At 37.7% G+C, this 13,179-nt stretch overlaps 1 protein-coding gene across 1 annotated transcript in view; it reads left to right on the top strand.

Annotated features, from left to right (window-relative positions):
- Nucleotides 1-13,179, top strand: part of MYO16 (myosin XVI) — a 561,325-nt gene that overhangs the window by 344,423 nt on the left and 203,723 nt on the right. The window contains exon 22 of the mRNA XM_023553192.2: nt 3,524-3,724. Within this exon, the coding sequence (XP_023408960.2) occupies nt 3,524-3,724 (201 nt within the window). The remainder of the gene's footprint in view (nt 1-3,523; nt 3,725-13,179) is intronic.

The raw sequence follows: 13,179 nt of genomic DNA, 5'->3' as shown, positions 1-13,179 counted from the left end.
GGAGCAGTCTACTCTGCCTTATAGAGTTGCTATGAATCAAAATCAACTCAGTGGCAAGGAGTTTGGTTTGCTTTGGTTATTTCTATAAATTTAGACTTAAAAGCCACTTCCTTTTTATGCTTTTTCCTAATGCTATGAAGTAACTGCTTCCTGTTACCAAAGTGTCAACATTCTCTCTTTATAGTAGAAGCCCTTTTCCTCCAGCAAAGCCTCCTTCATGATGATATAAACAGTGTGGAGTTTACCTATTTAAAGTTAAAGAAATGTCTTCAAACTAACAGCAGTGTATAGTTAAGTGTATATATAGAAAGCCTCAGATACCTACTAACCTTTTCTCACTTGATGTATCCCCTTGACGGCTGAAGAGCAGTCCCCAGAAATGAAGTTACTTCTATCTCTTTGGTTAAGATTGACTATTGGGATGACTATTCAACAGTACTACCCCAGTCAATATTGATTGAAAACAGGTCTCTTTGGCAATCATAAAAATAGGATTAAAAGACATGTCTAGTAAAACTTGCATTTTTATCCATAAAAATGTAGGTCTATCTACAAGGCAGAAGGAAGGCCTGATCATCTGCTTCTGAAAAATCAACCATTGAAAACCCTATGGAGCACAGTCCTGCTCTGACACACATGAGTCCCCATGAGTTAGAATCAACTTGACAGCAACAGAGTTTATATACCAGCCAGGTATACAGTCTACAACACAAGGGAGAGTTATTGCTTCCTTTCTAGCAACCCGTAATCCTCCACTACTCACCAGCATTTATAATTTCTGCATAGACTGTATTTATATTTCAATATATTACGTATTTGACTTACGTCCCTGAGAGGAGGAGCCAAACCAGATTCTCACCAGGTCCTCCAAGTGTCTAGTACGCTTTGCACTCTTCAGGACTTGACACTTTTTGATTCCTGAAGTGAAACTGTGTTTGATAACCTTTCCCACTCAGTAGAGCAATTCAATCACGTCTAAGACGTTAATTCTGAAGAAACCAAATGTCATCAGTCCTTTGCTTATTACTTCTTCTCCCAAGTTCTGTTTTCTTCTTCAGGCACTTCCCGGAAACTTTTATACATTTAGAATGCTTGATTATCACCATTCTTTCATGACTTTACTTCACGCATCCAGAAAACATAACACATGAGAATTTTAAAAATTTTTGGAGACCAATTATGATAATTAAAAAAAAAAAATCTTGTTAGTAACTAACCACTGAATCCTTGGAAAATTGCATCTTGGTTTTTGAAGCAGAGTGGTTTAGTTCTCTTTCAGTCAACCCCATTCCTTACACTAAGTTGTCTTTGCATTATTGAAACACATTTAAGGGCTTTAGAAAACAAAATAAAAATTACCCCCCCCATAAAGAAGAGGTCTGTCACTACCTCTGAAGTATGGGTACGCTTTACAAACAGCCTTTAACTAGCCCGTTTGTCCTTCCATAGTGTGTCTGTGTGTGCATGTTTATATGTTTGCATGTGGGTGTGTATTTGCTAATAATAGCATAGAGGGAAGAGGTGTCATGGCAAGATAGTCAAATTGATACAAATAGAGAAAAATTCGTGATATTATAATGTCAGCATTTTACTTACTCTTCATAAGATAGGTTGTTAAAAGTTGAAATAAGGAATTGACAAGACTAGCTCTCAGCAAAGTCCTTATGTAGACCATTTTCTCTCAGGGTCCCTCCCCCATCCATTTTGGATACCTGTGTTTTTTAATCGATTCCCTCTTATATGGGCTCTTCATGAGGACTTTTTATGGGGTCCCTGCCCACTCTAACTTTCTTACAGTGTACTATAGAGAATAGTTAGAGTATTCCTTGTAGTATAACATCCTTCTCCAAATTTCCTCATCAAAGAACATACTGGTATTGACAACAAAGGTCTCTCCAAGTATACAATACCTTAAGAAATTAGCCCAGGTGGGTGAGTTTGCATTTTGAAGGCATTCCTAATTCCTTCTTCATGTCAGCCTCCACCTCATTCACTCTTCTTTTCCGTCTCCCTCCCAGAGAGGCTATTTGGTTTTGCATCCTAGAACAAAGTTATCAGATGGCTGTCACTGTTGCAAATTATCTCCAAAAGAATGGCCTCTGGTATGCAGCCCGACCAGGGATGTTTTCTTTCCCAATACCAGCTATATTTAACCTTTCCTCCTGATGGGTTTAGTTTTTTTTTTCCTGATGGGTAGCTCCTGAATGATCTCACTGAAGACAACTGTATATAGTCTTTTTATTTTCTTTAATATGAGCATGACACTCTGAAAGGTTATAGGAAAGCTGGTAACAGGGAACTCAAGGTAGAGAAGAGTGTTGACAGGTAGTGGGATTGGCAACCAATGTCACAAAATAATATACATATTAATTGTTTAATGAGAAACTAATTTGCTCTTTAAACCTTCATCTAATGCACAATAAAAATAAAAACAGCTAAAACAGTTAAGACACAAAGAAACGATCTTCTGTTGGCTGAAAACATGACATTGCTGAATGCCTGTGGTGGTATGGCTTGGTGACCTCAGATCAAAATGCCAGCAGAAATCGCTGCAGGAGTTACCATAGACCCCTTCACTTCTTGTGAATATCTATTTTTTATGCCATTCATATTTTAAAAGTTGGTGTGAAGAATCAAGGTATGTGACAGAATAAAGTAAAGAAGTAGTATAATTGCTTTATTTCAAAAGGTAGATCTGATTTGTCAATTAAAAAAAAAAAAAAACTTACCTAGAGACCTAAGAGAATGAACAGAGATAAACAGCAGTAGGTAAAAGGTAATCCAACCAATGCCTCAACTATATGTGAGGAGAATAACATTCTAACTATGGGGAAATAAAATATTGACGGCTGTGAAGTTCTCTCAAGCAGCATTTTCCTTCAAGTGAGGTTAAATTTTAAATTTACTTATTGTGTGACGTTAGTTCCCTTGTTGGGCAGCTATAAGCTATAAGACTTCTAATTTGAAATTATAAATTATTGCTTCAGCTTTTTTTATCTGTCTCTAAATATTGGAATATCATCTAGTCATTGCTCCTTCCTGTTGAGTGGGGTTTTGACACTTTTTTTTTTTTTAAATAACTTACCTCATGTGTGTTTTATTTTTTTTTGGTAAGTTACTTGTTCCTTCGTACTCCAAGTAGGAAGTGCTCAATATGGGTTATGTGTCAAGAATAAATTGCAACTTTCCTGTAGTCTGAAATTTTGTTTTTCTTAGTTAAATAAGAATGTACTTTTTTAGTAATTCCCGTGTTTTGATGACCTTAAAATACATTTTTTCATTTATTTATTCATTCATCTACCTAATAAATAAGGTTGTGGGTCTACTCTGAATGTGAGCTATGCTGGGTTTTGGGGATACAACAGTGAGCAAAAAGAAATGATATTAAAAGTAAAAACTAATTCATTTTCTGAGTAGGCATATGAATATAACGAAAATATAAATGAGCATGCATGTAAAATTGCAGTAGGAAAAATACCAAACTGAGTGACAGAAGAAAAAACTACCTCTTCTTAATCTCCAGAAACCATCTGGATTTCTCTCTTTGTTGGATGAAGAATGTCAAATGATTTGGTCAATGGAAACAAACCTTCCAAAAAAGCTACAAAGTCTCCTGGAGTCCTCAAACACAAATGCAGTCTATTCCCCCATTAAGGATGGGAATGGGAATGTCGCCTTCAGAGATCAAGGCACGGCATTCACTATCATGCACTACGCGGGAAGGGTAAGTTGAAAGAGCTGAGTCATTTATCACATGTAGTAACAAACAATAGGTGGTACAATGGTTCAGCGCTCAGGTGCTAACTGAAGGGTAGGCATTTTGAACCCCCCAGCAGCTCCATGGGGAGAAAAGACCTGACAATCTGTTCCCATAAGGATTACAGCCTAGGAGACCCTATGGGGGCAGTTCTACTCTGTCTCATGGGGTTGCTATAAGTCAGAATCAACTCAACAACACCCAGCAACAGCAGTAATAGACAAAAGGCCTAGGGATAAGCTTTAGAGCTTTTAAATTTTAGGGAGTATTCATTTGACAAAATTTTATTTTTGTAAACGATTTTCTTTCAGCCTGATAAAGAATGAGTGTCTTCAGCATGTGGATGGTGAAGCCTGCAGTATGACTCTCCTCCTGCCACTCCTAGTGTTATAACTTAGTATGAGCAAACGAGCTCTGGGTTTAATCCAAAGCCCTCTACCATGAACTTTTCCAAACAAACATTGGACATCTGAGTTTGTTTGCCCCGAACATAGTTTTTAGTGCTAAAATATTTTTCTTAAGGCGTGCCAACCTAAGTAGAAATGCTTCTTCAAGACCTCGCCCTGATTCTCTAACCAGCTTTGTAAAATGTGCTTCTGCCTCCAAAACCTTCAAGGATTTCCTCTTGCCTCTAGTAAAAATTCTGGACTCTTTAGGCTAGACTAGCATCAGGCCTCTCCAAAATGACCCCAATCCTTTCTTCCATGAATTATCTGTCAAAATTCCCCTATACAAGCCCTGTTTCCAGATACGTTTTTCTAATCCACTCACTCTTTCCCTGCATCTCCCTCTCCCCACCAAATACCCTCACCCTCTCCTTGTCTTCTTTACAAGATCAAATTCTATTCATCTTTTAATACTTAGTCATGGGCCATTCATTCTTAATTCAATTCTCATGTATAGCTAATATCTTCTACCTTTGAATTTTAAGCCATCTGTTTTCTTCTCCCCCTTTGGTCTCCTTGGTAAAAATTACATACTAGAAGGTAAAACCTCTCATCACTGTCTTACACTCAGTCTGTTTTATTTCACTTCAACCAATGTTTACTGAGACCCTACTATAAGCAAACACACAGCTTTAGAGAAGCAAAGATGAGTAAAACATATTCCTTGGCCTGAAATATCTCACAGTCAAGTAAGGGAAGTGATAAGGTAAGAGTAAATTAACTAATAATTATGATATAATTTTCTTATTATAATGCTAACAAAGTTGTAAATTACCAGAGAAAAGGAAGCAATTATGTAGATCATAAAAAGTGTAGAAGCATTTTCCAGAGGTGGTAAAATATAACCTAAGCCTTCAAAAGGCATAGAATTTTGAAAGTGTATGACCTGTATCTTCAAGATTCAGTTGCATAGGACAGAATCCACTCTAACTATCTGAGCATAAGATAATTCATCAAGAAAATAATTACTGGGTGACTCTAGGTTGAACTTTCAGGACTGACTTTTAAAATCATACCACACTACAGACCTGCCAAAGTACTTACCTCTTTTTTTTTTTTTAATAATTTCTCTAATGTATTTTTTGTTGTTGAAAATACATACAGCAAAAGATACACCAAAAATTCAACAGTTCCTGCATGTACAATTCAGTGACGTTGATTACATTCTACAAACTGTGCAACCGTTCTCATCTTCCTTTTCCAAACATTCCTCCACCTTTAACGTAAACTCACTGCTCCCCTAAGCTTCCTGTCTAACTTTTCCAGTAGCTGTTTCAGTTTCCTTCCATAGAGATAGTTCTTTAAAAGGGCTCAGTTCTCAAGGCAGACATTCTTTACTAATTAAGTGAAACTATGTTTGGTTCGGAAACCCTGGTGGCTTAGTGGTTAAGTGCCACAGCTGCTAACCAAAGGTTCGGAGTTCAAATCTGCCAGGCGCTCCTCGGAAACTCTATGGGGCAGTTCTACCCTGTCCTATAGGGTTGCTATGAGTCGGAATCGACTCGACGGCACTAGGTTCTAAGTTTATGTTTGGCGCAGGGGATATTTTAGGTTTAAGGTTTAAAAATTAGCTTCCAGCTAAAATGAGAAGCTGTTGCTACTATTGCTCATCCTCAGTTACTGCTACTTAGCAACACCAGTAAAATGCCACACCCTGGCCCTGGACAGCAAAGAAGCTCATTACTAGACCTTGAGATCTCCACTGCCAGAGACGTAACAAACGTCTCCTTGACGGTTCCTACCGGGCGAAACAGCAGAAATAACAGAGATGTGGCCTCCACCACTGCAAACCTTCTTAATATTGTGCAATAAATAGTGTCCGACTCTTAGAAGCTAGAGTGTAATCAAAAGCAGAGCTGCAGAGGACTCCAGTAAAGAGAACTTTCTGGTTTTCCAAACTCTGCAGTACAGGAAGGCAAATTAGGACGGATGTCATGTGCCAGTCCACCTGAGCTACCCACATCCTATCTGGAAAACGGTGTAAGAACGTCAAATAAGTGCATAAAGAATGATGGGGAAAAGTGTAAAAGGTTGTTTTTGGCCAAACCTAAGTAAATATGCATGTTCTACTGAGGACTTTGTCCTCTCAACAGTGTTAAGTCATCAAACATTTTTTAACAGGGTGGGGAAATGAGGCAGAAAGAAAAATAGAGGACAAGATAAAGGATGGCTTGGGAAAAAAGTAAGAGAAACTATGGAATTTCTCAGGGTGAGTCTGGATGTGAGCAACAGCAGCAGAGTGAAGAGGAGGGAATTAAAAGGAAGAGGGCACTGGGAATGGGAACTGACTAGATGTGCAAAGCAAGGGAGGAGAGACACACAAAAATGACACTGAGTTTCACCGTTGGGTGATCAATGTGTGATTACAATGTGTCCACCCAAAGAGGATATCTTGGAGAATGAGGCAGTTTGGAATGAAAAATACTCAGCTCTAGATATTTTGAATTTAAGGTTTTAATGGAAATCCCATTGGTAATGTTCAGTAGGATGCTGAAAATACTTGATACTGGAATGAAAGAGTTTGGTTGGCTCTAGAACCATAGTCATATTCTTGGAAATGTGTGTCTTGATAATTTCAACCAGAAAGAGCATAGATAATAGGGAAAACATAAGTTAGTAAAAAAGGGCGGTTATCACAGAAACCAAGAAAAAAGAAGGAATAGGGAATCACAGGACATGCACCAGGCCATGGCAGTTAGAAGACCATTGATGACCTTTATGAGAGTAGTCTTAAAAAATAGTTTCATATGTTGGTCTGAGAGGTAAATGGAATGTGGGAAAGGAGCCAGTGATAATATACATGCATATAAGCCCTGGTGGTGCAACAGTTAAGCACTTGGCTGCTAACCAAAAGGTTGGAGGTTCAAACCCACCCAGCCACTCTGCTGGAGAAAGACCAGGCAATTTGCTTCCATAAAGATTACACCCAAGAAAAACCTGTGGGGCAATTCTACTCTGTCCCATGAGGTCACTAGGAGTTGGAATCGACTTGACGGCACGCAACAATGACAACAGAAATGTATTGAATGTCTTTTATATTTGAGAGTCTTAGCATCATTTTATGTTTTTAAAAAATATTTTACGGGCAGATACTAAAATTCAAGTTCAATTTGAATTGTTCTTATAAAATTTGGGCAAAAACCAATAATAGGATGAATTAATATAATTACTTCACTGAATTTTGGTAGATACAAAGCAAAAAAGACAAAACAAATTGATTAGTTAGTACAGAGCCAAAAATCTTCTGGAATCATGAATTTTCTTGTAAAAACATCTTTATTTTTTAATCCTTTCAGGACTGGCTGCATATATAGCTACCACTTCTTGTACCTCTGGGGTTCATTGTGAAGTTGCCATCCCACTGACAGTACATGCTACTGGCAGGCAGGGCTCTATGTAACTGACTGAAATGGCAAAAAAGCAGGAGTGTGCTGCAAATTGCTGTTTTTACAGAGTATTATAAGAGGTGGTACAAAACCATTGATTTTTTGGGAGGAAAAACATGAATTTTGAAAATTTCTATTTGGTACATATATGTGCCTCTGGACTCTGGAGATAGAATTTGTGTTCGCAGAGGGTGCACATATGTACCTCTGGACTCTGAGGGTACGATTTGTGGAATGAGACATAAAACAAAAACCATATTATGTACCAAAAATTCAGACACACTCAATGATTCAGCATGCCCTCCATTTCTGAAAGCACATAGTATCAAAAAGTTAAAAGGAAAAAATAATTGGATCATGGGAAGGGTTTTAAGCAAGAATTTCCGTATGTAGTGGCAAGTTTTGTAGTTTTAAAAGAAGCTTTCGTTTCGCTGAGATATACTAATGAGTCTTAGCCCAAGGACTCCCTGAGGACTCATTCACATATTGCAGTATAGATTATATGTAATTTGTAACAATATGTCAATCCATATGCCTTTTAAGTCATCAAATGTAGCCACATGTATATAAATTTTGAACCATCGCATTCTCAAAAAAAAGCACATTCCGCATTTCAGTAAGAATAAAGATGCTATTGCTGAATACAAAAAAGAGTATTTACTTGTCACCAAAAAAAAGTGAAACATTTTGTAAAAATATCTGCCTCTTTGTTGCCATGTCTTTCCTGAAGATTGAAGCTACCAGAGCTCATTTTATAAATCAACAGATGTAGCAGATAGTTATAAAATCAACGTGCAGGATTTATTTTGAACAGTGGGATGAACATTCTGGAATAGATCTATGACAATGAAGTTGACCTCAGGGGAGAGCTAAGAGGTTTGTTGGGTGTGTTGGTAGTTTCTTCTTTGCCGGATGGATGGGCTAGAGCGTGTCTTTCATCAACACTTATTCCTCCGTGACTGGTTTACCCGGTCTTTTCAGTAAAAATGGACCACCTCTCCTAGGAAGCGTAATTATTACTGCTGGTGAAAATATTGACATTCAGCCGCCACCAGCATGGACTCACCCACCATAACTCTCTGCCTAGAAGACCCTGACATGCATCTGAGTCTTACTTGGAGCAGAAACTCAGAGGTCCTTTTAGAAATGCTTAAGCAACATCATTTCAATGATAGCTGAAGAGCTTTCTAAACACATTTGAATTTTTCATTACTCTTAGGAGCGTAGTGTATTTTCCAATCTCTGTTGCAGAAATATTTTAAAGTAAATGGAAACAGGCTGTACATGAAATATTAACAGAGTCTCGTTAATGAGCAAGAATCTGAATCAAAGAAGGCTTTATTTAATTATTTATTTAGGCTGATTGTTTTAATGAATTTAACATCATTTCTGTGATTACCTGTTTTAGGGGTGGCTCTTAAGCTTCTATTGGTGATTAAAATGGTAGATAAGCACTAAATCAAGGATTGTGTCTAATTTTATTGGCTATTAGAATCAGGAAGGAAAGAAGAAATTACAGTTTGACAAAAGACATCGTCTCTTAGTAGAATTGAGTTTCCATTAAGATGATTCTGAGCTAACGCTTATAGGAAATAGTATTTCCATATAAAGGTCCTAAATTTTTGATGTGAGAAAAGGGAGTAAATTAGGAGATAGTATAGCAATCTGAAATAATAAAAATGTAAAGGTCCTAAATTTTTGATGTGAGAAAAGGGAGTAAATTAGGAGATAGTATAGCAATCTGAAATAATAAAAATGTAATTAATATAGATATAGGTAAATAATAATAATAATTATGATATATCTGACCCTAGTCTGTTGTTTCTGGTGGCATAGTGGTTAAGAGTAACAGCTGCTAACCAAAAGGTCGGCAGTTTGAATCCACCAGGTGCTCCATGGAAACTCTATGGGGCAGTTCTACTCTGTTCTATAGGGTCGCTATGAGTCGGAATCGACTCAACAACAATGGTTTTTTTTTTGTTTGTTTCTCTTTTCTGGGTTAGTCTGTTGTCTAGTTATAAGGTGTTTGAAAGTTGTTAATCATGATCATTTCTTTTAAGGTGAAATGATTCTCTTTGAATCTTGGATGAGTGTCACATTGTATAACTGGCTTGGTTGGTTTACCCAAATCAAGTTAGTGATTGTTCTCACGTTAAAAACACACTATGATGAAGTGTTTGGGTGTCAGCCTCCTTTTCTGTCAAACATGTAAGTGTTGTAGTGGATCGAATTGTGGCCCCCAGGAAGATATGTCCACATCCTAATCCCTGGGAACCGTGAATGTTTCCTATTTGGAAAAAGGATCTTTGCGATACATAGTTAAGGATTAGGAGATGAGCAGCTTACCCGGGATTATCTGAGGAGGTCTTCAGTCCAAGAACACGTATCCTTATAAGAGAAAGGCAAAGGGAGATTTGAGATAGAAGAAAAAAATCAAAACCAAACCCACTGCTGTCAAGTTGATTCCCACTCATAGTGACCCCACAGGACAGAGTAGAACTCCATAGGGTTTCTAAGGAGTGGCCGATGGATTCCAACTGCCAACCTTTTGGTTAGCAGCTGGGCACCTAACTGCTGCTCTTAACCAGGGCTCCGTAGACAGAAGAGGAGGTAGCAGTGTGGCCATGGATCAGAGATTGAAGTAACAACAAGTCCAGGTCTGCTGACAGCCAGCAGAGGCTGGAAGAGGCAAAAAGCGGATTCTCCCCTATAGCGCGAGTGTGAGAGTGACCCTGCCAAATTACAGACCTCTGGAAAGGAGTCCCTGGGTGTCTTAAACAGTTAAGAGCTCAGGCACTCAAATAGTAGCCTAAAGGTTGGCAGTTGGGACCCACCAGAGGCATCTCAGAAGAGAGGCCTGACGTTCTGCTTCCGAAAGGTCACAGCCTTGAAAACCATGTGGGGCATTCTACTCTGCACAGGTGGGGTCACCCTGAACTGGAATGGACTAAAGAGCAACTAACTAACAACAATAGCCTCCAGAACTTCGAAAGAATACATTTTTGTTGTTTTAAGTAACCAAATTTATAGTTATTTGTAACACCAGCCCTACGAAACTTAAGCAAATATTCCAGGCTCCAACAATTACTGATTATAAGAGAAGTGAGTCATTTTAGCTCCTAACACTACAGAATCTGTTTATTGTATTTGATACCTTTGGAAATGACCACATATTTCTCCATCTCTGTTTTTGCTCATATGATTTTCCTCACCTGGAATGCTCTTCTTTCCTTCCAAATCATATCCATCTTCCCAAGGATCAACTTCTTGGCCTAATCCAGATTTCATTGATCTTGTCTTCTCTGATCAGTAATAATGCCAGAAGCTTACATAGCACTTTCCAATTTACAGAGTCCTTCTTCAGACATTTTCCCCATGCCCTTGTGTAAAAGTATTGGAAGTTCAGTTTTCAGTTAAGTAAGCCTCAGCAAAGTCCCATAATTCACTGGAGATTGTACAGCTAGTAGGTTGCAACACCAGCTCCCATTTCCCTCAAGCATGTTTTTCTCTCTCCACCATGGCCCAGGGCTAAATCTTAAAGTGTTGATTGTGCTTATAGAATCCTTGTGAAACAGGGAAAGAAAAGAGGCTTTGGGGCCCACCAGACCTGGGTTTGCGTTTCTGCTCCATTGTTCTGTGACTTTGAGGAGCACATTGACCCTCGTTTGCTGTACTCATGAAATTCTTGATTGAGAAAAATATATTTGTGAACCTCAAGAGCTTATTCTGAGGGTTAAGTGGTGGACAAGCAGGAAATGCAGATAGGATGACTTTTAGTTTTTCTTGCTTCGGATATATGAGTCATATTTCCCCAACAATAGTTGAAGGCCTTTTGATATAGGAACACCACGTTATTTTTTGCAAGATTTTGAATTCATAGAGCATAGAAATTGTAGACCAGTAAATATTTTGAGGACAATCTAATCAACATGTTATACTTTCAAATAAGAATATGGGGGGGGAGGGACAGGGATGTTCAATTGATTTCCTCTAATTAAATTAATTAATTAATTAATGGTAAAATCTCCTTTCTTAAACACTTGTTAATTCTTGTTTCTTAAAAAAGTGTCCATATGCCATAAAACCATGGTTTATAAGTCAGAATGAGATGTTGACTTTGATTTATCACAATGTTCTCAGCGTCATTTCACCAGATGATAAAGAAGAGGTACCCGTGAAGGCTTTATTAGGGTATTTTCTTGCTCTTCACATCACGCTTGAAAGACTACAATGGATAATGGATATATATATAAAAAAAAAAAAAAACCCAGACCCAGTGCTGTTCGAGTCGGATATATATAGATGTATCTATATATATATTTTTTATATATATAGACATTTCTTTATAGAAATGATAGTATTAAAAGAAAAAAGAACATTTAGATAAAAGTTTTAATTTATGTTAATGTGACATTAACTGTTTTTCACTGAATACGTGAGTTGTTTTCAGGATGGGTAGCTCTACTTTGATTAAAGAATTTTTTTTTAATAATTTTTTTACCATTTAGCTTTATGGCTAATAGTATAATTGAACATACAGGTGTATGAAATTTTATTGCACATTTTAACAGATCTTTTTGATATTATTTCCCTTAAAATTAAAGCATTCTTTACAATTTGTGTATGCACGTAGACTTGTGATTCTATGACAATAAAAATGTATAGCCCTTTTACAGGTGTGTCTTTCTGTGGGTAGATTTTGATTGTGTCCATCAGGATTCCTTCCTCATCCCCACAAATCGCATCCATAAATAAAAAATACAGTTGTAATTCCACACACGAAGACGCAATCATTATTGTTCATGTCGCTGTCTTCCATTTTCCTTTACAAAATTGTATTACTAAAGTGTTAGCCTTGCTGATGAAAGTGATGTGGGAAAAAGAATAGTGTTTTATTACTGATTTGCAGCCAGTCTGTAAAATACCTGAATTTTTTTTCCCTCTCTTTGAAAAGGACCTACTTCTGGCTCTTATTAAATGAAGTTTGAAATTCATCCCTTTAGATCTAGCTGTTAGCCATATTGCTGAGAGATAGCAATCTTTACATTGATACTGTACTAGATTCTAGGTGACAGGCTGATCAAATCCAGCCTCTTTAACCTTAAACATATTGACTTAATATGTGTACGGGGAAAATATTGGCCTGCTCGGTTTCTGAGTTCCACCTGTGTCAGGAACACCTTCTATAGCTTGTCCACTTACCTTCACCCCCGGAGATTTGTGGAAGACACAACATATCCCAAGAAGACTCTGAAAGTGAACCTTTAAACCAAAAAACAAAGGAGAAGGATTGATCAATAGGGAAGCCACCGTTTATTTCTCTCTTTTCTCCAGGTGGAATCCCCAGATGCAATCAAATCAGGCTGGCCTAAGCTAAACTGATAGTATTACAGGTTATTTGACAAAGACTTTCTGACCCACTATAAAGGCTTAATTCACGTGTGCATTTGTTCACCTCTTGGGCAGACTTTTAGAAGAATAAAAATTAGCTCCACCAGGCTGCTTGCGGTCTGTTGTTGGTATTAATTTCACCCATGGCATACATCATCACAGGTGGCATGATAAATGCTTCCAGATTTTTGTTAGAACA

Source organism: Loxodonta africana, chromosome 23, assembly GCF_030014295.1.
Source record: "Loxodonta africana isolate mLoxAfr1 chromosome 23, mLoxAfr1.hap2, whole genome shotgun sequence".
Classification (NCBI taxonomy): Eukaryota; Metazoa; Chordata; class Mammalia; order Proboscidea; family Elephantidae; genus Loxodonta; species Loxodonta africana.
Note: the sequence above shows the minus strand (reverse complement) of the source record. Positions and strands in the feature narration are given on the sequence as shown.